At 47.6% G+C, this 25,689-nt stretch overlaps 1 protein-coding gene across 3 annotated transcripts in view; it reads right to left on the bottom strand.

Annotated features, from left to right (window-relative positions):
• The window catches only part of cep85l (centrosomal protein 85, like), a 447,302-nt gene that overhangs the window by 243,007 nt on the left and 178,606 nt on the right, over positions 1 to 25,689 (bottom strand). For all 3 annotated transcript variants that reach the window (XM_072499390.1, XM_072499387.1, XM_072499389.1), the window contains exon 3: positions 7,652 to 8,451. In XM_072499390.1, the coding sequence (XP_072355491.1) occupies positions 7,652 to 8,451 (800 nt within the window). The remainder of the gene's footprint in view (positions 1 to 7,651; positions 8,452 to 25,689) is intronic.

Raw genomic sequence — 25,689 nt, 5'->3', positions numbered from 1 at the left:
GCCATGGTGTTCTTCCAACAAAACATATTTTATAAGTGGATCTCGCTGTGTTTTCATTATGACAGCTATTTTATGTGTGAGAAGTTGATATTTACTGAATAAGCAGACCTGCTGAACAAGTGACATCTCACTGCCCACCTCAATGAACAATTTGTCCATTTGTATGTGCTACTTTTTGGATTTTAAATGGTTTCTGTAGTTTCTATGACAATGTTATTTATATCCCGATTCTATAGCTTTTTCACATTTCACAAAGATAATGTCACAATTAGGAACAGATGGCGATGTGAAAAAAGATTTCACATGGATGTCTCCTGATTCACTCTGGAATATATTGCAGCAATGTGTTCCTGTTCAACATTAAAATTGACATCATTCATCATTCTAATTTTGGTAAGTTATCTTGCTCATCAGTGTGGCATAAACAACAAGGAAGATGTAGAGCACTGAGATCGGATCTACCCTGTACTAGTGGTGTTGAAGATAATTCACTTTGTTGCCTGTGGGTCCAGCCACTGGGAAACCTGGTTTTACTTTCTTTCCTCCCCTCTTTTGTTGGGAATTTACTTCAGGCAATTGTTTCAGATTCAGCGTCTCAGAGCCGTTGAATAGTTGAGCACAAATTCCCAATGACCTGAAGAGCACCTAGAGCTCATGTCTACATCATTTGTAGCAAATCCAGGGATTATATGCTCGTTACTGGATGTAGAATTATGGTTAGATCACATGGACTCATAGGTTCTTTCTCAACCTCAGAATGTAGTGAACAAACTGGGCGGAGGTTTCCCCCAAAAGTGTCAGGTTCAGTCAGAAAATTGGTGTGTAACTCTCCAGAAAAACAGACAGGGGGCGAAATTCTCCCCCAACGGCTGGATGCCCGCCGACTGGCGCCAAAGCCGGCGCCAATCAGACGGGCATCGCGCCGGCCCAAAGGTGCGGAAGGCTCCGCATCTTTGGCGGCCTAGCCCCAACATTGAGGGGCTAGGCCAACGCCGGAGGGATTTCCGCCCCACCAGCTGGCGGAAATGGCGTTTGTTTCCCCGCCAGCTGGCGCGGAAATGCGGCGCATGCGCGGGAGCGTCCGCGGCCGCTGTCAGTTTCCCAGCGCATGCGCGGGAGCGTCAGCGGCCGCTGTCAGTTTCCCGCGCATGCGCAGTGGGGAGAGTCTCTTCCGCCTCCGCCATGGTGGAGGCCGTGGCGGAGGCGGAAGGGAAAGAGTGCCCCCACGGCACAGGCCCGCCCGCGGATCGGTGGGCCCCGATCGCGGGCCAGGCCACCGTGGGGGCACCCCCCCGGGGTCAGATCGCCCCGCGCCCCCCCCCCGTACCCCAGAGCCCGCCCACGCCGCCTGGTCCCGCCGGTAAATACCAGGTTTGATTTACGTTGGCGGGACAGGCAATTCCTGGGCGGGACTTCGGCCCATCCGGGCTGGAGAATCCAGCGGGGGGTCCCGCCAACCGGCGCGGCCGGATTCCCGCCCCCGCCCAATCTCCGGGAGCGGAGACTTCGGCGGGGGCGGGGGCGGGATTCACGGCGGCCAACGGCCATTCTCCGACCCGGCGGGGGGTCGGAGAATGACGCCCAGGTTTCCCGACAAGGTCTTCACACACTTTGCTGTTTTTTGAAGGGGGCCACGTTTTATGCCATCTTTGTGAGGATCAGGACCTAAACACGCTGGCAAACCCGGTTTCACAGAGATTGGGGCACCTTTTTTAAAGAGTGCCCTGAATTTAAAGTGAAATTAAAGACCCCCCCCTTACTTCTCCCCCCACACCAGACACCGTGAGGCATGTCCCCTCCTCATGTCTTGAAGATAAATCGCAGGCATGAATCCCACCCCCTGCCCAAACATAGATTGCTGCCCAGGATCGGGCCCCCCCCTAGAATGGGTCACCCTACCAGGGTGCCAGTGGCATGTCCCCACCCACCCAAGGGTAACAATGGCCTCCGAGCCCCCTAATGTAGTCATCACTTTTGGTCTCTGTTTGTGGGGAGCAGTAGTTTTTTAAAAAAATTCCAGTTAAGGGCCAATTTAGCATGTCCAATCATGCACATCTTTGGGTTGTGGGGAGAATGACCCGGGGTCGGGATCAAACCCGGGTCCTAACCGTTGTGAGGCAGCAGTGTTAACCAATGCATCACCGTGCTGCCCTTGGAGAAATAGTGATTCCCGCCTGTGCCATGCCACGCTGGTAGGTGGGAATAGTATACGTTCCTGGAAGATTCAGCGTAAAACCGATTCTGAATATTAAAATCTATCAAAATATATTTAAATGAAGAGTAGTCAGATTAATGCTCTCGTAGGGCAGCATAGTGGCACAGTGGGTTCGCCCTGTTGCCTCAAGGCGCCGAGGTCCCAGGTTCGATCCCGGCTCTGAGTCACTGTCTGTGTGGAGTTTGCACATTCTCCCCGTGTTTGCATGGGTTTCACCCCCACAACCCAAAAAAGATGTGCAGATAGGTGGATTGGCCATGCTAAATTGTCCCTTAATTGGAAAATAAAAATGAACTGGGTACTCTAAAAAAAAATGTTTTTTTTAAATTAAAAAAAGATTAATACTCTCATTGGGCATCAACCTGATTACATCTGCTGGAAGGGTCTGAGAACATCATGAAGTGTGTTGCGCCTGGTGAAAATCCTGTTTCAGGCCTCCCCCAGAATTTTCCTGACAGTAGAATTTGTGCCAGGCACAACGCGGACGGAAAATCACTCCCACTATGTTTAAACTAGCAAATGGATTCATTGCAATAGCAATGAATCTCTGTAGTTTTACAGTGGTTGCACCTTCATTAGCTGCCCTTGGAGGACAGATAATAACAATGGCTTCTGCCATGCAAAACTATAATGCAAATTAAACCAGATACATCATGGAGTTAGGACAACTCCAGCGTAATTTACAAATGGCAGGTGAGACCCAATTCCATAATACCCTCCACCATTCCTGGCAACGCTCATTTTCGCCGGCGCAGGTTAAGGTTCTGAGTAGTCGTCTTGCAATCCTAACCTTGCTGGCTCCATTGAGCAGGTTCTGCTAGCTTCCCACAATTTTCGTAGAGTCAGGCTAACTTCTCCATGGCTCATAGTTCATAGCGCTTTAGAGGGGTCACAAAACCTAGTCTGGATTTTGGAACCTTTTGAAAGGCAACTTCAAAAAATCCCTCCATCCACTCCCCATAGCCTCTCGTACTTGTTGTGCCAATGTAATGCCAATTTATGCCCCCCTTGCCACTGCTCCCTACAGCCCCTCATACTCTTTAGGATAATTCAATCGCATATCATGCTCCTTCCGTGCCCATTCACTCAGTATGCACTATGTACGTAACCAATGGCCCATATAACAACAATGTCAAGTGTAGAAGCACTGAGGAAAAAAAAGACCCATTCAGAAATGTTCTCGGAAAACAAAACTATTCTTACACCATAAAAGTGTCAATCAGACAGGGCATTAGGAAATATCGATAACAGAGATGTCAAATACTTCACACTTTTTAAACTTTTCCAAATAAACACAGACATTGTCAAAAGAGCTCACAGAAAAAATAATAATTATAACCACTTAAAGATGTCAATCAAGCAAAGTCAACAATTCACTTGTTCAAACAGAATCTCAACCATGTTCAAGCTTTTATTGGTGTAAGCTCTTAATCAAGTGTGCCTAATGAGGACAGGTTGAAACCCAGGCATTATTATATGGCTCATTGACATGGAGGGTAGGAGGGGCCATAGGGAGAGGGTGTGAGGCATGAGAGCTAGAGAGCCTAACTGCTTTTATCATAACTGGGAGTACCAGGGAACCAAAGCAGTTCTAATAATCAGCTCGCCTCAGGACTTGTCCGCCCCCGTGGTGGCCTGCTTCTGGGTTTGGTGGGCCTGACTGCATCCCTGAAGTGAAAATTGCACGATCTGGGTGCTTTAAACCGAGGTAAGTCTGCCGAGTTGGGAATTTTCCTGACTGGAGCTACCACCTTGGTGGCAGAAACGGCCCAATTTCTTCAAATATGAATCTTTATGCTGTAGATTATTGTTGAGCAGCCATAACCACTCTCTTTCCTATCTATGTTTCTGATAGCTTTAGGTGGAATTTTCAACTTGAACAAAATACTCAGATTTCTTCTTTACTTCTAGTTTAATCCAGGCAGATTACAGATTTTCATTGTTCTATACATATCGGTGGGCCCCGATCGCGGGCCAGGCTACCATGGGGGCACCCCCGGGGGCCAGATCGCTCGCGACCCCCCCAGGACCCCGGAGCCCGCCCGTGCCGCCATGTCCCGCCGTCCCAAAGGTGGTTCAATCCACGCCGGCTGGCGTGGGTTGACAGCGGCGGGACTTTGGCCCATCGCAGACCGGAGAATCGCCGGGGAATTCCTGCCGACCGGTGCGGCGCGATACCCACCCCCGCCGAATCACCGGTGGCGGAGAATGCGCGACAAAGCGGGGGCGGGATTCACGCCGACCCCCCGCGATTCTCCGACCCGGTGGGGGGTTGGAGAATCGCGCCCCAAATGCAGAACATACGTTAAAATTAAGTGATATTGAGATGATATTTAGTGTATCAGGCAGCTTGAACAACCGTTCATCAATTGTTCTGAACACTACATGGTTTATTCAACCCACAATAAATTTAACAAATTTGTAGCTCCCAAATGTGTCTGTGCATAAATGCACCACAAAGGTGAGGTTACTGAACCAAACAGGGGCGAAATTCTCCCCCAACGGCGGGATGCCCGCCGACTGGCGCCAAAGCCGGCGCAAATCAGACGGGCATCGCGCCGGCAAAAAGGTGCGGAAGTCTCCGCATCTTTAGCGGCCTAGCCCCAACATTGAGGGGCTAGGCCGACGCCGGAGGGATTTCCGCCCCGCCAGCTGGCGGAAATGGCGTTTGTTGCCCCGCCAGCTGGCGCGGAAATGCGGCGCATGCGCGGGAGCGTCAGCGGCCGCTGTCAGTTTCCCAGCGCATGCGCGGGAGCGTCAGCGGCCGCTGTCAGTTTCCCGCGCATGCGCAGTGGGGAGAGTCACTTCCGCCTCCGCCATGGTGGAGACCGTGGCGGAGGCGGAAGGGAAAGAGTGCCCCCACGGCACAGGCCCGCCCGCGGATCGGTGGGCTCCGGGGTCCTGGGGGGGGGGGGCGCGGGGCGATCTGGCCCCGGGAGGTGCCCCCACGGTGACCTGGCCCGCGATCGGGGCCCACCGATCTGTGGGCGGGCCTGTGCCGTGGGGGCACACTTTTCCTTCCGCCTTCACCATGGTCTCCACTATGGCGAAGGCGGAAGAGACCCCCTCCACTGCGCATGCACGGGGATGCCGTGAGCGGCCGCTGATGCTCCCGCGCATGCGCCGCACGGCAAAGTCATTTCCGCGCCAGCTGGCGGGGCACCAAAGGCCTTTCCCGCCAGCTGGCGGGGCGGAAATCAGTCCGGCGCAGGCCTAGCCCCTCAAGGTGAGGGCTCGGCCCCTCAAGATGCGGAGAATTCTGCACCTTTGGGGCGGTGCGATGCTGGACTGATTCGCGCCGTTTTTGGCGCCGGTCGGCGGACATCGTGCCGATTGCGGAGAATCCCGCCCGAGTAGTTTGTGAACACTCACTGGTAAGTCTCAACCATCAATCAACTCATGTGGACAAAGTACTGGAAAGCTGCATTTACACCAGTAGATCTGTGTGTCCGCGTATATTAACCTGTTGGAAAGGAGTGGTGAGAACTGAGAACATTTTGGCACTAATCAGTGATGAAGTTATTGTTTAACTGATGGTCATTGCCCAACAACCTCTGCACATAAAAATGGCAAAGTACCTTTAAGAATAGTTTCCTTGGTAACATTTCCCCTTTGTATTTCCAACAACAAAACATCCTACATCAAAATCTGCTCTGCCCATGGAGCAGCTTGTCTATTATACCAGGTAAGATAGTGATCATTAAAGTGATCATTAGCCACCTAGCCAAAGGCTGACAGCAAGATTCCTTTCATCTTTGGAGTGTGCAATTGCAGAGAGAAGTTAAAAAGATATTCCCCTCCTGAGTCTGGCCCACAAAGGAGCTGACTAATAATAAAGATGTCAAAGGGGGTTATGCTGCCTCTTTTACAATTACTGAACTATGCACTCTGTGAACAGATGGACCACTGCATTCTGAATCTTTTTGTAGCACAAGAAACCTCTCTGACACACAGGGCGCGATCAAACGTCCACAGTGCGCCTGAAAAGCAGGTTGCAACGTGGCCGATAGCAGCTGTAAGACCCCACTCCCGGGATCTACTAGGCTCACGATGCCCTCGCGAGATCTAACCCGACCTCGCAAGATGTTGCGATGTGAATTCCGCCCCTCACATTTTAGAAAATCTGTATGTTAAAGAAAGACAGCTCGTCTCACTTTAATGTGCAGATTCCTGAGTTATGATCCTCCAGTCATGCTGCACCTAAAAAGCAGCGCGCTGTGGTGCAGCTTGGCCGGTGAAAGCCAGGAGACCCCGCTCCCAGGATCTAACCGGCTCACAATGCATTGCGAGATTCAACGCAATCTCGCGAGACGTTGCAAGGGGAATCCCTCCCACAATTGTCAGTATCACATTTTAGCTGATGTGCATATTAGAGCGAGACAGTAAGCCTTACTCTAATGTGCAGATTCGCAAGGTACCTGAAGCTTTGGGATTCAATCATTTTGTCTCGGGGACCTTGGGTGAATGCCTTTTGGTACTGGTCTCCACAAACAGGGACCAGACAGAACTGCACTCATGGGGGTCTCCAAGGAGAACGGAGGCCCCCGACTGCATGTCCTTTGGGCAGGTGGTGCCCTGGGCTGGTGCTTTCTGGGTACCCTTGCAGTGGCAGCCTGGCACCCTGGCACTGCCAGCCTGTCATCCTATTGTAATTGAAGCATTGGAGTCATCCTAGTGGTGCCAGCCTGGCACTGTCAATGTGCCTGGGTGGGACTGCCAGCTGGTAGGGTAACTGTCAAGGTGCCAAGTTTTTATTTTATGCACGTGCACAATCGTGCCAAGGTTGCGTTTGAAGGGAGGAGGGGGGCAGGGGGCCAAGGCACTATGTTGCATTTGGGCTGGGGAGGAGGTTGGGGTTTCTTTTCGGGGCCTCGAAGTTCGGGGCCCCATTTAAAAATCGCATCCTGATCTCTCGCTACTCTGGGGATTTCCGGCGAGCGGAGCTCCCCATTGTATAAAACTGAGCTATATGCGGCCTTGGCTGCGCATTCCCCGTTCAGGCCTCTTATTCAAAGCGAGTCGTGTTGAGTAGCCATGTGTTTCTCGGCACTTTGAGTGCCGGGAAACATGCAGCTAAATGTGTTCGCTCGGGGACTTTGTTTCCTTTTGGGAAGGTCGTGTCCTGAAAGTGCTGTATCTGGTGTTTCTCAGCAAATGCGATTTGAGGCCTCACAGGCACAACCGTTGAATCCCATGCCTCGGGTGAATCCGCCAAATGCATATGTAGATGAACCTAATGGCACAAAGGTCAATTTTGGCCTCTCCCGGGAGTCAACCGTTGTGTCCCAACCCCAAGTCAGACGTGATGATATTGTTGAAACATGCCCATAAATTTCTAATGATGAGTGTTTAATCATCAGTATGATTTGAATTTCGCCCTGAACTATTGCTAGAATAAACAAGCATTTGAATCAATATATTAATTTCAACGCTTACCTCGATGTGCTCAGATTCCTGTTGCAGCTGTTGTTTGCATTGACAAGCACATGATTTTTCAGAAGGTTTGAAGTCAAGAGAATTGGCTTGCATCTGGTCGCTAAGCCACAACTGAGTCCGCAAGGACGATGGTGCTGCTGCCCCACCAACAGGTTGGTGTCCCATCGACATAAAACTGTGTCTTTGTCCAGAGGCGTCCCATTCAGCTGAGGTTGGTTTTGTGACATGTAAGGCACTGAATGTTAAATCTAACTGATCATTGCTGGTTTGAAAAGAAGAGTCCCCAGCACCTTTATAAAAATTCTCAAATTTGTACTGTCCAGCAGATATTGAAGACTGGTTCTGGGTGGGTTCTTTGGTACATGTGTCCCAACGCTTTGTGTCCTGCGTTCTCAAATGTTCCGTACTGTGATGTGTAAAACTGTCCAGCTCATTCACTCCGTAAGTACATGGCACCACATTGCAGTCTGATAGATCTGCCGTATTGTTCACAGAATCAACATTCCCAGTAGCCTCACACTCAGTGTTACACTTCCCTGCACCAATGAGTTTGGAGAGTGATGACCATTTCCTGATGGATCTGGGGTCCTTCAAGTCTAAAGAAGTTTTTGGTGTAAAACTGTTTTTTGGCTTGCCAGGCAGTGTCAGGGATATATTACAATTCGCACAGGCGGCTCCATCCTGATGTCTCGGTCTAGCCGATGAGGAGTTGGAGGTGGAAGGCATGACATGGGCTGTGGGGATTGTAATCTGAGATCTGTTTGGTTTGAAGGATGAGATGCCACTTGAGCTTGAGCGATCTATGGAGAGAGAGAAAAAAACTAATTTAATTGAAATGGCAGGGGGAACTTAACTACCATTGAAAACCGGACATTTTGAAGAATCTCAATTTTGAAAAGTACCTCTTTACAGGAACATACAGATAACAAATATTGCCTTATGAAAGGCTAATTAAGTGAATAAATCAAAATCATTCCCAGTAACTTCATAAACTATTGGAAATAACTAATAACTAAGTAACTAGTTAACAAGGGAACACATATGCTGCTGTCAGTGGTTCCAGGCCTCTCCTCAGGGGATATTGTTGATCACACCTAGAATGCTGTGTTCATTCTGAGCTCCACGCCTTAGGAAGGATATATTAGTCTTTAATTAATATGATACATGGACTCCAAAGCTTCAATTACAAGGAGAAATTACAGAAACCAAGGCTGTATATCCTAGAATTTAGAAAATTAAGGGGTGAATTGGTCAAAGTTTTCATGACATTAAGACAAACTAATAGGGTAGATAGTGAGGAACTATTTCCGTTGGTTGAGAAATTTAGGACACAGCCTAAAAAAATAAGATGGTAGCCATGATGTGGAGATGCCGGCATTGGACTGGGGTGAGAGCACAGTAAGAAGTCTTACAACTCCAAGTTAAAGTCCAACAGGTTTCAAACTAGCTTTCAGAGCATTGCTACTTCCTCAGCTGAATGAAGAGGTATGTTCCAGAAACATATATATTGACAAAGTCAAAGATGCAAGACAATGCTTTGAATGCGAGCATTTGCAGGTAATTAAGTCTTTACAGATCCAGAGATAGGGGTAGCCCCAGGTGAAAGAAGTGTGAATTGTCTCAAGCCAGGACAGTTGGTAGGATTTTGCAAACCCAGGCCAGATGGTGGGGGGTTAATGTAATGAGACATGAATTCAAGGTCCCGGTTGAGGCCGTACTCATGTGGGCGGAACTTGGCTATAAGTTTCTGCTCGGCGATTTTGCATTGTCACCTGTCCTGAAGGCGGCCTATATATATGTCTATACATATGTTTCTGGAACATTCCTCTTCATTCACCTGAGGAAGGAGCAATGCTCTGAGGCAGTGCGCCGATAGCTAGTGATTTGAAACAAACCTGTTGGACTTTAACCTGGTGTTGTAAGACTTCTTACTAAAAAATAAGAGGCAAGCCTTTCAGGAGTGAAGATGTGAAAGACTTCCCAATGCAGAGGATAGATGCCTGGAACTCTCTTCCACAAACAATAGGTGATATCAGGTTCATTTTAAATCTGAAAGTGATAGATTTCTGATATATTGATAGATTAATCAGAGTTATTAAGGGATCGGGGGGCGGGGGGATGGGTATGTGGAGTTAGGTCATTGATCATCCATGATCTCATTGAATAGTAGAACAGACTCAAGTGGATAAACAGCCTATTCCTATGTTCCTATGCAACTGGTTTACATCATGATCCTTATCGGCAGAACAGACTTTAAAAGCTGAATGGTCTATTCCTGCTAATATGTTCCATAGATTAAGTTGCTACTTCTGGTTAAGAACCTAAAGAATAGGGGCTCAATTAGGCCTTTTGGGCCTCCAAATCTGCTCTGCCGTTCAACAAAATCATGGTTAATCTTCTTCTCCACGTTCTCACATATCCCCATATTCTTTAATTCGCTTAGTGCCTAAAAATCTGTTGACTCTATAAGAAAGTAAGAACATGGATGTTTGGTGAAAAGAAATTAAACCACAGCATTTGCCATGTGTAAAATGCAGAAAAGAAAATCAGAGGGGAAACCAACTCAGAATACTGGCTTCCCTTCAACCTTTGTGAACAGGGAATAGTATGGGGAGGAGGAAGGGAGAGATTCAAAGATTAATAGGCCGGAGGAAGAAAATAATTAACAATATGCTTACAGTGTGTACTGGTCGAAATGTATTTTCCATGATCTTTTTAAGAACAATATCTATAAATAATATGATGATGGACCTTTCACAACTAGTACAATATTTCGAAATTGCAGGCTGGTCTAATTTAATCCTGGTGAAGAATGCCCTCTGGTGTTTAGATGAGGAGCTGCTGCTTTGTTCAACTACAAAACCATCAGCATAAAAGCTGTGGTTCCAATTAGTTCTATCAGTTCTTTTGACAATCTTCAGCATATCAGAAATGTTGTGGGTTTTTTTTGATATTTTAGTAAAAGAAAACATGTAAAAATATATTCTTTAAAATGTTTAATGTAGAAGAAATAAAAGCCTGATCAGTGTTTTCTCAGCATGAATAACCTTTAGCTTATGTCGCACAAATTAATTCCAAGGTGGAAAAATCACTGAATAGTATTCTATTCCTTCCTACAATATAACAAATGCATTATATGTCACAGCCTAAGATGTGCTTTTTCACTAGACAGTCCAACTGTTTAGCGGGCCTGATATTTAATCGGTGGGGTAGATTAACATTGACTAACATTGAACATACAGTGCAGAAGGTGGCTATGCGTCCCATCGAGTCTGCACCGACCCACTTAAGCCCTATCCCCATAACCCAATAACCCCTCCTAACCTTTTTTGGGTACGAAGGGCAATTTTGCATGGTCAATCCACCTAACCTGCACGACTTTGGACTATGGGAGGAAACCGGAGCACCCGGAGGAAACCCACGCAGACACGGGGAGAACGTGCAGACTCTGCACAGAAAGTGTCCCAGTGGGGAATCGAACCTGGGACCCTGGCGCTATGAATCCACAGTGCTAGCCACTTGTGCTACCGTGCTGCCCATTCTTATTCTTGAAGGCAACAGGATAGATGTAAGACAGGCTATCGACTCATTATCTCTCATTCCACACTATAGCACAAAGTCTGGATCTACCTCTATAATATAAACTGGATGCCAGGTTAATTACATTTTTGGCAGTGTACTGTTCAACACATCTCTGTGCAATTTCCATCGTCATTAGTTAGTGGAAACAGAGCTAAGAAATCCCACAACCAATGAAAGAAACCTAGGCTCTGTAGTCCTGCCACATCCAGTCATGAATGGTGGTTGACAAGTACACTACTCACTGGATGAGGAAGCTCCACAAATATCCCCAATCCTCACTGATGGAGGAGCCCAGCACATCAATACAAAAGATAAGGTTGAATGAAGCATGTGCAACAATCTTCAGCCAGAGGTGCCTAGTGGATGACCCATCCTGGCCTCCTCCGGGGGTCCCCAGCATTGCAGATGTCAGTCTTCAGCCAATTTGATTCACTCTACGTGACATCAAGAAATGGTTGAATGCAATGGACCTGCAAAGTTTATGGGCCCTAACAACATTTTGGTGACAACACTGAAGATTTGTGCTCCAGGATTTGCCACACCCCTGTAGAGAGCTCTGTATTGAGGAATACATGGTCAAGTAATGTTAAGCAAGTACAGGCAAATGAACACTAGATGGCCACACGATCAAGACCTACAAAAATGTTTTCCCCCTCTTTCCTCAAGGAGAGTGTGTTAGGAGTGTGGAGAGTACAGAAGGGAAACAGCTAGAGAGAAGTTAATAGATCTTAGTATATAGCATAATCTTATTTAATAGTTTAATCTATAGTTATTTGTTTATTTACTGAAGTAAAAAGAACTCACTACTTTATTTCACATTACTCATTAAATTATTTTGTCATCACTGGAAGACTACGTCTATATTTCAACAACTCGGCTAGACAAAACGAGTTATATATATATTACAAAATCGTAATATGACGACCCCTAGCCAAGCTGTTCCAGTACAGCCATGACCATGCATTTACCCGGCAATGAGTAAAGTTGCCAAGGCATGTCTGGTACACAAAAAGCAGAAAACTCTAACCCAGTCAATTATTGCCCCATCAGTCTACTCTCAATCATCACTAAAGGTGTCATCAAAAGAGCTATCAAGCAGTAATAACCTGGTCACGGGTGGTCATTTTGTGTTCTGCTCGGGCCATTCAGCTCATGACTTTGTTACAGTCTTAGTCTAAACATGAACAAGTGAGGCAAACTCAAGAGGTGAGGTGAGAGTGACTGCCCTTGATATCAAGGGAGCATTTGATCGAGAATGGCATCAAGGAGCCCTAGTAAAATTGGAGTCAATGGGAATCAGAGGGCAAACTCTCTGCTGGTTGGGGTCATACCTGGCACAAAGGAAGATGGTTGTGGTTATTGGAGGTCAACCATCTCAGTCCCAGGACATCACTGCAGGAATTCCTCAGGATCGTGTCCTTCAGCTACTTCATTAATGACATTGCCATTGCTGAATTCCCCACTATCAACATCCCGGGGATTACCATTACCCAGAAACTGAACTGGACGAGCTATGTAAATACTGTGGCTACAAAAGTAGGTCAGAGGCTGGGAATTCTATTGATAATATCTCACCTCCTGGCTCTGCAAAGCCATCATCTCAAGGTTCAAACCAAGTGTGTGATGAAATACTCTCCACGCCTGACTGAATGCAGCTGCGACAGTACTCAAAAAACTGGACACCATTCAGGACAAAGAAGCCTATTTGTTTGATACCCCATTCATCTTCTTAATCATTCACTCCCTCCACAACTAACACACAGTGGCAGCCATGTGCACCATCTGCAAGATGCGCTGCAATAGCTCACCAAGGTCCCTTCGACAGCACCTTCCAAACCAGAGATCTCTGCCACCTGGCAAGGGCAACATTGTATACAAGTTCCCCTCCAAAAGCCAGGCAACATTCTGACTTACAAACTTATTGCTGTTCCTTCACTGTTGCGGGGTCAAAATCCTGGAATTTCTTCCTAACAGCATTGTGCATGTACCTACACTGCAGAGATAACAGCCGTTCAAGAAGGTAGCTCACCGTCACCTTCTCAATGCTGGCATAGCCAGTGATGCCCACATGATGACTGATTAAAATAAAAAGGCTATCAATTGGAGGAATCCATTGCACAGTGCTCTATCAGGGAGAATTAAACTCTGAAATCTTAATTCCTCTGTACTTTAAAAAAAAACATTTTGTCTGTCATATGGTTACTAAGAATTTGGATGAATTTTTATCAATAGCAAAATAAAATTCAGAAATCCGGTCCTAGCTCCGACCCTACTCCTGATTTGTATTTGTCAAAATTAGTGGCCTCAGCACAACATTTCAATGCTGTAACTTAATTAAGGGAAAAAAACTTGCATTCATGTAGCATGTTTCACCTTCTCAGGATGTCCCAAGGCTCTTTACAGCAAATTAAATTTTTGAAGTGCAATTATTGTGATAATGCAGGAAAATACAGCAACCAATTTGCTATTATGACATCAGGCAATTGGGTAAATGTCATAAAGGATCCCGGATGATGAAGTAAAAAAACAAACACAAAATGGGCAGATTTGTTGCAGTTTCTTTTTAACGAGCTGCTGCAAAACCAATTGGATAATTATGACAATTGGGCAGTTTCATAGTCACTTTTATACTGATATCAATGTTTTAAAATTTCCAGATTATTCAAATTCTCAAATTGCCATGGTGGCGTTTCAATGGAGTCTAAGGTGCTGAATTACTCGATCAATAACGTAAACACTATAATACCATGCCTGGACTGAAGCAGGGTGCTGGGATTATTGGCAAACAGTCCTGACCTTATGATGGAGGGAACATTATTTATAAAACAGCTGAAGATGGTTGGACCAAAGTTACTTGTCTGAGGCGATAGCCTGAAGGGGAAATGATCAGCTTCCAACAACTACAACATCAGGCTGGATGTTGTTGAGCCAACAGGGGTCTTGCTCACCCATTGAAAATTGGTGGGGAAGACCCGAGGGAATCGAGTGCGTTTTTGGCAGTGTTGAACCTTCCCTGCGACTGAGGGCCGCGGTGGCAGTTCCATCTGCCGAGAGTTCCTGGCCAGTCAAACGTTGGCAGCTTCATGCTGACAACAGGTTTCCTGGAAGGTTCGGGACAGTTGTATGCCCACTTCCACCCCTCTCTTCCCCCCCCCCCAAATCCCACTGTTAACCCCTCAGCTGGCACTAAATGGCAGTGGGCTTAGGGATAATGACTATCAATTGGCTGATTAATGACACCAAAATTAATTGAGATCCTGCCGCCAGTATGGGGATCCCACATCAGTCCCTTCCGTCTTAACTGGGGAGGTCCTGCTGCCACCAGGATACTGACAAGGGGATTCTCAAATGATTAAGAACAACGAACAATACAGCACAAGAACAGGCCCTTCGGCCCTCCGGCCCTCACCGGTCATGATACTGATTTTGGCCAAAACCCTCAGCACTTTCTTGTGCCGCATCCCACTATACCCATCCTATCCATGTATTTGTCAAGATGGCTTTTGAATGCCATTAATGTATCTGCTTCCAGAACCTCCCCAGGCAACACCACTAGGCACCCACCACCCTCTGCATAAAAAAACCTGCCTCGCATATCTCCTTTAAACTTTGCTCCACGGATCTTAACCCTATGACCCCTGGTGATTGACCCCTCCACCCTGGGAAAGAGTGTCTGCCCATCCACTCTATCCATGCCCCTCATAGCCTTGTAGACTTCTATCAGGTCGCCCCTCAACCTCCGTCATTCTAATGAAAATATCCACGTCTATTCAGCCTCTCCGCATAGCTAACACCCTCCAGACCAGCCAACATCCTGGTAAACCTCCTCTGCAGCCTCTTCAAAGTCTCCACATCCTTCTGGTAGTGTGGTGACTAGAATTGTGCGCAATATTTCAAGTGTGGCCTTATCAAGGTTCTATACAACTGCAGCAAGGCGTGCCAGTTTTTATACTCGATGCCCCGTCCAATGAAGGCAAGCATTCCGTATGCTTTCTTGACTACCCTGTCCACTTGTGTTGCCACCTTCAAAGATCTGTGGACCTGCACGCCCAAATCTCTCTGACTTTCTATATTCATAAGAGCTTTGCCATTTACATATATTTCCCCTCTATGATAGACCGACCAAAATGCATTACCTCACATTTGTCTGAATTAAACTCCATTTGCAATTTCTCTGCCCAAGTCTCCAACCCATCTATGTCCTGCTGCATTCTCTGACAATTCTCAACACTATCTACCACTCCTTCTTGGTGTCATCCGCGAACTTACTAATCAGACCGGCTACATTTTCCTCCAAATCGTTTACGTATATTACAAAATGAGACTGGCCGCCACATTTCACGATGCAATGGGCCACATTAAATCCAGCCCATTGTATCTGTAATGATTCCAACTACTGGAGATTGTCACCCACTTGTAGCGGCAGGAATGGCTCCACTATGGAACGGCACTCTGTTATTTTTTCAGGCCTCAGTGAGGAACGCCCTGCTGAGACTGCACTCAGTTCCAGAAGAGATCGGGGAGCCATTATCTAATGGCTCCCCAATCTCTTTCCCCCTCCCCCGCCCCACGCGACCCCTAGAGGCCCCCAATGTCCAACTCACCTGTTGGGGAGGTCCTTGAGCTCCCCCTCGCACCCCTCCTCATATGGGCAGGGCACCCCCGGCTGGGCAAACTGCTACCTGGGAACCTTGGCACTGTCAGCCTGGCACCCTAGTGGGAACCCTGCCAGCCTGCCAGTTCCACCTGGGGACCCTGGCAATGCAAGGGTGGCACACAGGTGGCACTGCCAGGATGCCAAGCTGGCAGTGACATGTGCCCGAGTGGCATCAGATTCCAACCACCCTGGGGCCTCCGATTGTCAAGTGCCCTTCCACCTGATCCCCATTTTTGCGGACCAATGCTAAACGGTGCCCTGCTAGGGTCTTCTTGGCATCGGCATAGTTGAGTGACCAGTTAAGTGAGCAGTTAAGTTTAACTATACAAGTCTGGATCCCGCCCACACTGGATCACGACGTCTTGCAAGACCTCGTTAGATCTCGCGGGGCCTAACAACCGTTGGTAATCACAGTAACTTCATTGCAGTGTTAATGCAAGAAGAGACCTCTCTCGCAGGATCTACCAGCCATGTCCCATCCCATACCGGCAGGACGCAGCCAATAAATCGCGCGCAAGGGGCGAAATTCTCCACCAACGGCGCGATGTCCGCCGACTGGCGCCAAAAACGGCGCCAATCAGACGGGCATCGCGCCGGCCCAAAGGTGCGGAATGCTCCGCATCTTTGGCGGCCTAGCCCCAACGCCGGGGCTAGGCCAACGCCGGAGGGATTTCCGCCCCGCCAGCTGGCGGAAATGGTGTTTGTTGCCCCGCCAGCTGGCGCGGAAATGCGGCTCATGCGCGGGAGCGTCAGCGGGCGCTGACAGTTTCCCGGCACATGCGCGGGAGCGTCAGCGGCCGATGTCAGTTTCCCGTGCATGCGCAGTGGGGAGAGTCTCTTCCGCCTCCGCCATGGTGGAGGCCGTGGCGGAGGCGGAAGGGAAAGAGTGCCCCCGCGGCACAGGCCCGCCCGCGGATTGGTGGGCCCCGATCGCGGGCCAGGCCACCGTGGGGGCACCCCCCGGGGCCAGATCGCCCTGCCCCCCCCCCCCCCCCCCCAGGACCCCGGAGCCCGCCCACGCCGCCTGGTCCCGCCGGTAAATACCAGGTTTGATTTACGCTGGCGGGACAGGCAATTCCTGGGCGGGACTTCGGCCCATCCGGGCCGGAGAATTGAGCGGGGGGTCCCGCCAACCGGCGGGGCCCGATTCCCGCCCCCGCCCAATCTCCGGTACCGGAGACTTCGGCGGGGGCGGGGGCGGGATCCACGGCGGCCAACGGCCATTCTCCGACCCGGCGGGGGGTCGGAGAATGACGCCCCAGATTCGTATCGAAAACAAAATTAAAACAAGTAAAAATGAACACCACAAAAAGTAAGAGAGAGTGTGCATGTTCCAAAAAAAAGAAAGGGTTAAGAGAGTTGTTTAGCAGTGAGGTGAGTGCAAAGATGGGTGAACAATAGACTGCAGGTTATGTAAAGTGCCTAATATTATAATCACAAAAATACTGTTGATTAATGCCCTCTTCTCCAGGAATCGACCACTCGAACAATTGGTCGTTTGGTATTTTGGTTTTCTCTGTCTCCAATGGTACATTGTTTGCTGTTTGAACTGAAAGTTGAGTAAGTGACAGCATTAAAAAATATCTACTGCATAACTGGGTTTATATTGTACTTGTGCTATCAACTTCATGTGTGTCATTAACAACAAATGAGCAACATTAATGGGCCATTAAATTAGCTTTCAGACTTTTCAGTAAACAATTGCGAGATAAATACTGATGAGGAAAACCATTCAGGCAATCTTAACTCACCCAGCTGGAAAAAGCTGCAGTCCTGGCAAAGTAACCAGATCCTAAATTCAAGATCATAAGACCAATGAGGATGTGGAAAGACATTCAGCATACCCTAGCTCATCCTTGTAAAAAGAAACTAATCCCCAGGCCTCCAGTAATAATTAGTAAATCTGTTCTAAGAAGTCTTTAGAATAATGTTATCTACCTGGTGAAAGGTAACAGTTAAAGCAGTTAGATTTGTCTCACGGACTTAGTGGCTGATACCTTGCCCACACTGCGCCAATCCTGAGTTTAACCTGCTCCTCTGAGCAGAAAGCAAAGGCACTCCTTGAAGCCAGTGGGTTCTTCATTTAGAAGCCACAGAATCCATACAGAGTAGAAGCAGTCATTCGGCCCATCAGGTCTGCACCGATCCTCTGAAAGAGCACCCTCTCCTGCCTTATCTCTACAACTCTGCCTAACCTGCACATCTTTGGACACTAAGGGATAATTTAGCATCGCCAATCATCTAACTTACACTTCTTTGGACTGTGGGAGGAAACTGGAGCATCCGGAGGAAACCCACGCAGACACGGGGAGAAAATGCAAACTCCACAGAGACAGTCACCCAAGGCCAGAATTGAACCTGGGACCCTGGCGCTGTGAGGCAGCAGTGCTAACCATTGAATCACCCTGCCATGCGATTGGAGCCTAATGACTGGAAATTCAACTCTAGCCCGAATGAGGAAAAGCTGCTCCAAAACCCTTTGCCAAAACCCCCACACATGAGACTTAGATTCTTGCTGACATACCTTCCTTTTCGTGCTAATCAGCCACCTGCTGCTGCCTGATCCTTTGCTCCCACCCATCGGCCAGTTACCCCTTCCAGTCCATTTTGTGTAGGAAGCTGATTGGCAATGTGGAGGTGAGGCCCTGCCATTAAAATCTCCAGGGCCTCATGTTGCCAACACCAGGAACAACTCCCACCTGCCCAAATCTGCTTCCAATTACATTTTCATCTTTTGTTTCAGAATCAAGGACAAATTTGCTCTTACAAGATGGGCTACATGATGGAATATAAGAATCCTTATATAGTTAAAGGGAAAATTGATAAGTATCATTGACAGTCCTCCATTTATTCACCATTAAGAATAATTAATGACTAACAGTGTCCATTAGCATATTATAATCATGTCAGATAGTACAGTCTTGGCAATTAATCAATTTTAATACTTGATGAGTGCCATATTTTGTTTATAAAAAAAGCTCTTGGGGATGGCAATCTAAACACACTCCACTGATAAATGAGCAGAACATTGGAGCAAGAATCCTGAGGACACCGACATCGAGTAGCCAGATAACGAATTTAAAACCCGCAGCAGTTTCAAGTGAACCAAGTGTGCTTTCCACTAATGGTGAAGATGCAGATAAGGTCGACCCGATTATCCATTGTACCACACTAACCCCAGTGATTAAGCAGTTATGTATGGGGAGTATAATGTGGGCAATTGAGAACAGTAAAAGAGAGACTGTGACCATGCCAGTCCCAGCAAAATCAGACCCAGAGACCATGAAGGCATGTACATTAGACAAAGATACATATGAGGTACCTGAGAAGAAAAGTGAAACGGAATGTTCTTTGGAAAATAGTACAATGTCGATAGAAACATTGGATCCTATATTAGAGACCATACATGTGGGAGAATTTGGGGGTAATAAACAAGGTTCTGCAATGTCTGGGGGAAGATTTAAAATTCCAAAGAAGAAAAGCCCAAATGAAGGACAACGGCAAGACAATGACAGTCCACCGACATGGTGTGCACCACCAGATGAAAACTCTGACAATTTACCCAACCCTAGTGAACAGCAAGCTGCTAATGAGGATCTATCCACGGGATGTGAGACGAGTGACGACAGCATCCCACTTCCCATGCAAAAGGTGCAAAGTGACAGACCTCGCCTAGTGCGTACCGAGGCACTCGACGATCACGGTGGGACCACTGATGACTGCGGTGGCGGCGCACCGCTTCCACCCTCGATGGCTCGAGCCTCTCCACTGGTCGGTGCATTCCTGCATGTTCCGACTCCAGAAGTGCAGCTTCAGGGAATCTCGGCTGCCTCCAGTGAACCTGTTGGGACTCCGGACGGGGAGCATCGACGGAAGGCAGACCAGACTCCAGATGGGGAGCAGCCAAGTGCCGACTCTGATTCGCGCACGCCAGACCTTGCTCCGGACGGCGGTGTCGCGGCCTCGGTGATGGCACGCTCAGGGTGACGGCGGATGCCACGGCGACAGGGAATGGATCGCGTGGCAGTCCCACTGGGTTGGCAGTGGCGACCAGCACCGGCGGTCCAAGACGGACACACCAATTCGCGCCATCGCCAGACGTTGATGCGAGCAACAATTCTCTCTCCAAGGCGACATGCTTCGACGTTTCTCTGCGGAGTCACCCTTCCGGCACAGCAGGTGGCCGGAACCAGCGTGCACGGTCTCGGCCAACTTCCACATCTGGCACAGTCATCGCCTTGCATGACATTAGTGATGGTGCTTCTTCGATGGCAACGACCCATCGGCTACAAGATGCCGTCCACCACAAACATAAAAAGAAAAAAGACTCCACCTTGTTCCTGGCATGCAGGGCGGATGGATTGGTGCGTAGGCGCAATCAGCGAGCTTTGCGCCGCCTTCCACGCTCGCAACTGAACCGTACGCACACGTCGGATCCTCCACTGGTTCCCAAGGATGACTTCGTGGAGATGCCACGGATCATGCCCCTTCCATCACCACCCGTGACCAGGCCACAGCAGCTAAAATCCTCCCCATGCAGAAGCTAAGGCTGTTTCTGGGACCTTGCCACCTGTCAAATCCAGGGCAAACTTTATTGAAGCAGGCAAGTATTTTCTCCCTTTTGAGTTGGCATGCCAGTCGAAATGTCCCCGCATAGTCAGCACATCATCTGACTGTTTACAGAAATTAATTGATAGAATTATAGAGACAATATGTGGTTGTTCTCAAGGACCACAAACCGACGAAGGTGTTCAGTTGCAGATAATTAAGGCCTTACTAACTACAGTAACATCTCAGCACATAGAAATACACAAAGGAACTGTGTTACAGGCTGTTAGAACGCGCTACAATATACACCTGGCCAGCAAAAAACTTAGTAAACCAAACCACAGCCAAGGCAACACTAACAAAGATGTTGAATGTTATACTTGCACGAATAAAAAACCAAGCACTGCACGAAGTACAACAAATGGAAAAGTAGAGACTTCGGCAACAGCATCACCTCCAACAGTCCAAGGTGAACCAGTGTGAACCCAAATCTCCACAGCTGAACCGGCTTGAGGACCAGCCTATTCTTGAGGTGGTCACCCATTAGACTGGACTGATAACGCTGTTCATACGTTCAAAAAGTCAAACACTTCTGTATTATAACCTGTTGTTGTTTATCGTTCCAGATATCATCTGACCGGACCACTGTTCAAGTTTTTTTTTTCTCGCATTCATGTTTTGTTATGGTACAACCTTGATAGTGTGACGCACCCGACATCGCCCCATGTAAATAGTTACGTCATATACACACGCTGTACACAACACACACACACACTCTTAGATGCACTCACGACACGATTATATTTATAACCACGTAGGCACATATCTTTGTAAAAAGGGGGGATGTCATGATATTCAAACACACACATCATGATAGACACACCAACAGACAAATCAGAACACACAACACCACAACCAATCACAGACAAAGACAGGAAACATATAAAAAGCACAAACACGACACCTGGTGGACAGTATTAGCTGGAGACAAGGACAAGGACAGACCTGCTACACGACACACTCAGGGAGACAGCACGTGCAGAGTATCCAGAACGAACTGTATATAAGAGTTAAAATAAAATAGAGTTCTACCACATACAACTGTGTTGGCTCATCTGTGCACCAGAGCACCCAACACCACAGGGGAAAAGCTACCAAACTGCAAATATCACTTCAAAAGTTTAAAAACTATTCAAGGTCTTTCTGAACAAAGACCCAGATAAACTTAGTTTTGATTAATACTAAAAATAATGGGAATAAATGGATAATAATTGTGTCATATTTCTTTGCATTTGTTCTTAGGGCACAGGCAACACTGACAAGACCACATATATTACCATTTATTTTCCTATTAACATCCCAGAAAAGACAGCAGCAGCTGGAAAATTGTCCACTATACTGGGACTGCTCAGGACCTGGCATGCACCCCTAATAGAACAGACTCCCTCCCGAAATAAACTTCACTAGCCTGCGAACACCGTTAGAGTCAGTGCCAAAAGTCATATGCTGGCACTTACACGAGGCTGTGCCACCACCTCAGAGAGATTTTTAATCCATTATATCCCGGGGGCTGATAATACATTTTTCATTTTATCTGATTTGAAATGTTTTTTGATGGACAAAGGCAAATTAATTCCCATAAAATCTGATCATGAAAGTGTTCACTCTGGGCGAGCACCACATCATGCACATTCTACTGGACTTGCGAATTCAAAAGACTTCTCTGAATTAGTAACTGCTCAAAGTCCCATGACTTGGTGAGCGAAAATGCCAAATAAAACAAACCCAAGCAGTACTGAAATTTTGAAAAGAAAGAGGCTTTTGTGTTGAATAGCTCTATTGTAAGATAAACAAAAGGCCCAGTTTGTACTTTTCTCTTTACGATTTGTGGCATTTGTCTTGTGTTTGTTGAGACAAAGGAGGCCTATGTCTGAGGATAGAGCACCTTTCTACTTCTGCCATCCAGTGCCACCATCCTGAGCCAGCTGCAGTGCAGGCAGATGTCAGGAAAGGCTCCCTCCATGCTGTTCTGCCTTAGTGTCCTACTACAATATGGGAGCTCAAACATCTTGATTCATAAGTTTTAAGCAGCAAATCTGTGCTGTCCATTCTTGACAGAAAGCTAGGTTCAGGCTTCCTGAACTTATTTTAACAGGTAGCAGATGTCCTTCCTTTGAGTCTGTTAATGATTTAAATCTAGGTTCCAAAAGTGAAAGAAAGCGGTTCTAACCATTTTATTGCCTAATAATGATCTACTTTTAAATAATGTGCATTGGACATATAGTAACGGGTAAATATTTGTCTGGACAGACATATGGACCACATTTATGCCCTGTTCAGAGAGTGTGTAACCCAACAAACCCATCAGGTTTGATGCAACTTGGTCCTGGGACTTATTGAGGGTGCACTGCAGAATTCCAACAGCAGCTTGCACAAGGGAAACCATCAATGGTGCATTATCTGCCTTGCAGAGAGCTGCAACCCACTGGTAAGTCCCAGGCGGGATAGTTGAATGGACTAAAGTGGGGGAGAGTGTGTGTATGTGGTGGTGTTGGGGGGGGGGGGCAGGACAGGAGGAAACAATAGCTACACCTTTGGAGCTGGGGGACTAGGACCACTTCTGTGCCACCTGGGCCCACATAGGGAGACCTTCACTCATCATTGATTCATTGCCACAAGGTGCTCTTCAAACTTGTTAGATCTCTGGCAACAAATTCTCAGGCCCAAGACCAGAGACTCCCACAAATTTAGCAGTGGTACCAACACCTGTGCAGACTTAACACAGGCCAACCCACTGCTAAGTGCTTTACACCCAGTTAACACCAAAAAACAAGACTCAACACAAACTAATTTCTAACCCAGTTTGTACTAAAAATACTTAAATTTATAAATAACTTTGATACATTTCTCAGAAACAGCTCAAAGGACTCAGCATTAATATTTTTCTGCTTTCTGGTTCAATGATGAGGGTTGGGCGCAATGCTAACTATGTAATTACCACCATAGTTATTTTTCTGTTCAGCTTAGTGGGATATATTCTCCAATGAAACACTTTAAAAATACTTACATATCTATTTCTAAAAGGTCAATTTCAAAATGCTATCAAAGTCAAAACTAAAAACGTTTTGAAAAGAGCCTTGAGACCAAGAAAATAAATCCTGCATGATGTGCAATAAATCTTTTCTACAGTTGCCACTACACCACTGCCTTAGGTTCTATGTTGCCTGGAGTTGAACCTCTGCAATCTACATCCTCACCTCTCCACAGTGCAAGACACGAATAATAGAAACTGTAAGATAATTGACAGGACCAATTTTGGTTTCACATAGATTGTTGCTACTGCTATTGTGCTTCTTTGTATTAAACTTAGTTTCATTCCCTATTAATTTACTGGGCAGATATTGAAAACACTTCTGAAAATATATCAAAAACATCCACCATTCTTGATAACAAGAGAAAGAGATGAAATACAGATACCAAAACAACATCCCTTCTGATGCAAAACTTTACCCTGCAAAGATTTGAATGGATAATTGACCAGAGAACAATTTGACTTTCCACTGAATTGTAAAGCACTTTCCGGGTCCCTTACATTGAATAAGTGCTTGTAATCTGTGGTAAGTGAATCCCTGAAAGGGTGTTATTTGAAATAGGGAAGTTTGGACAAGTATGTAGAGTCAATTCAATTCTTTGAACTTGAAAATGTGAAACTTTGGGCAGGACTTTCCCAAGGGCTTCGGGACTAAATGAGGGTCCCTATTGCAAGTGGTTTGACTGGCTCAGCAACTTTCCTGGAGGCAGCTCCTATCAGGCTACCATCCAATTAAGAATGGTAGGTGGGAGGCAGATGCTGCTGATCCCAACAGCTTTGCAGCCTCAGCAAACCGTGGTTGGTGCTGCTGGGGCAGGTAAAAGAACAAGAGAATGCCGCAAATTGGAGGCACCCTCAGACGGGTAAGTGAAAAATATGGAGCTAGAGGGGTGGGATTCTCCCAGCCCTGATCCGGGTTGGAGAATCCCCTGACCGGGCCACATCGCCCCGACGCCGGCAGGCGCTTCTCTGCAGAGCGGAGAATCGGTGCCATTGGCGCCGGCGTGTTTGGCACTGCGCCAGTCACGGGCCGCTCTACGCGGCCCGCCTGCGATTCTCCAGCCGGATAATACAAAGAAGCGGCCCGCCTGCGATTCTCCGAGCGGCCGTAAGAAAAAATCCAAGTCCCGCCGCGCCTTTCTAACCTGCTCTGAGCCGGCGGGACCTTGGCATTGAAGGGTCGGGTGGTGGCCTATGGGGGAGGGAGAGGGGGAGGGGAGGGGGGCTCCAATCCCGGGGGGGGCCTCCGATGTGGCCTGGCCCGTGATCGGGGCCCACCGATCGGTGGGCCGGTCTCTCTGGCTGGGGGTCTCCTTTCCTACGTGCTGGCCCCTGTAGCCCTGCGCCATGTTGCGTTGGGGCCGGCGCGTTGATGGAAGCCACTGTTCATGTGCGCGTTGTCGCCGGTGCCACTGTGCATGCACAGATTCCACTGCGCACAGTTCGCGCTGGGATCGGCAGCTGGAGCGGCGCGAACCACTCCAGCGCCGTGCCTGTAGGGGCCAGAATTAGTCCTGGCAGTGGCCCGTTCATGCCGTCGTTAAAACACAGCGGCATTTACGCGCTGTGGACACTCTGCCGTGGGATTAGAGAATCCCGCCCGAGGTGTCAGAAAAGCAGTCCTCCAGCACCAGGTGGCTGCAGGAATGCCACCTCCATGAAGCTGGTAGTCTGCCGGGGAGGCGGGCGGGATGGTGGCTCTCCTGTGGAAAATGAGTTATGTGCTCCTTACAACTCCACTATCCTGGAAGCTAAAACATGAGGTCAAATTCTTCAAACATTTACCTGCAGAAAGAAAATACACTTTTCAGAGAAAATAATACTGTTTTCAGCAAGTCCCTAAATTCTCAAGATCCACGTTTTTGTCCCCAATGGGATCATGTGACCATCCATCATCGCCACAGTTCATTTCTTGTAAGAATGCATTGGCAGGATAATGTATTTTCTTTTGTTCACGGGATGTGGGCATCGCTGGCTAGGCCAGTGTTTGTAACCTTTCCCTAATTGCCCTTGAGAAGGTGATGGTGAGCCGCCCTTCTTGAACAACTGCAGCCTACCTGGTGTAGTTCCACCCACAGCGCTGTTAGGAAGGGAGTTGCGGAATTTTTATCCATTTTGACAATGAAGGCGATAAAATTCCAGTTCCATTATGGAAATAAT

This window comes from Scyliorhinus torazame, chromosome 4 (genome assembly GCF_047496885.1).
Source record: "Scyliorhinus torazame isolate Kashiwa2021f chromosome 4, sScyTor2.1, whole genome shotgun sequence".
Taxonomy (NCBI): Eukaryota; Metazoa; Chordata; class Chondrichthyes; order Carcharhiniformes; family Scyliorhinidae; genus Scyliorhinus; species Scyliorhinus torazame.
This window is presented reverse-complemented; position numbering and strand designations above follow the sequence as displayed.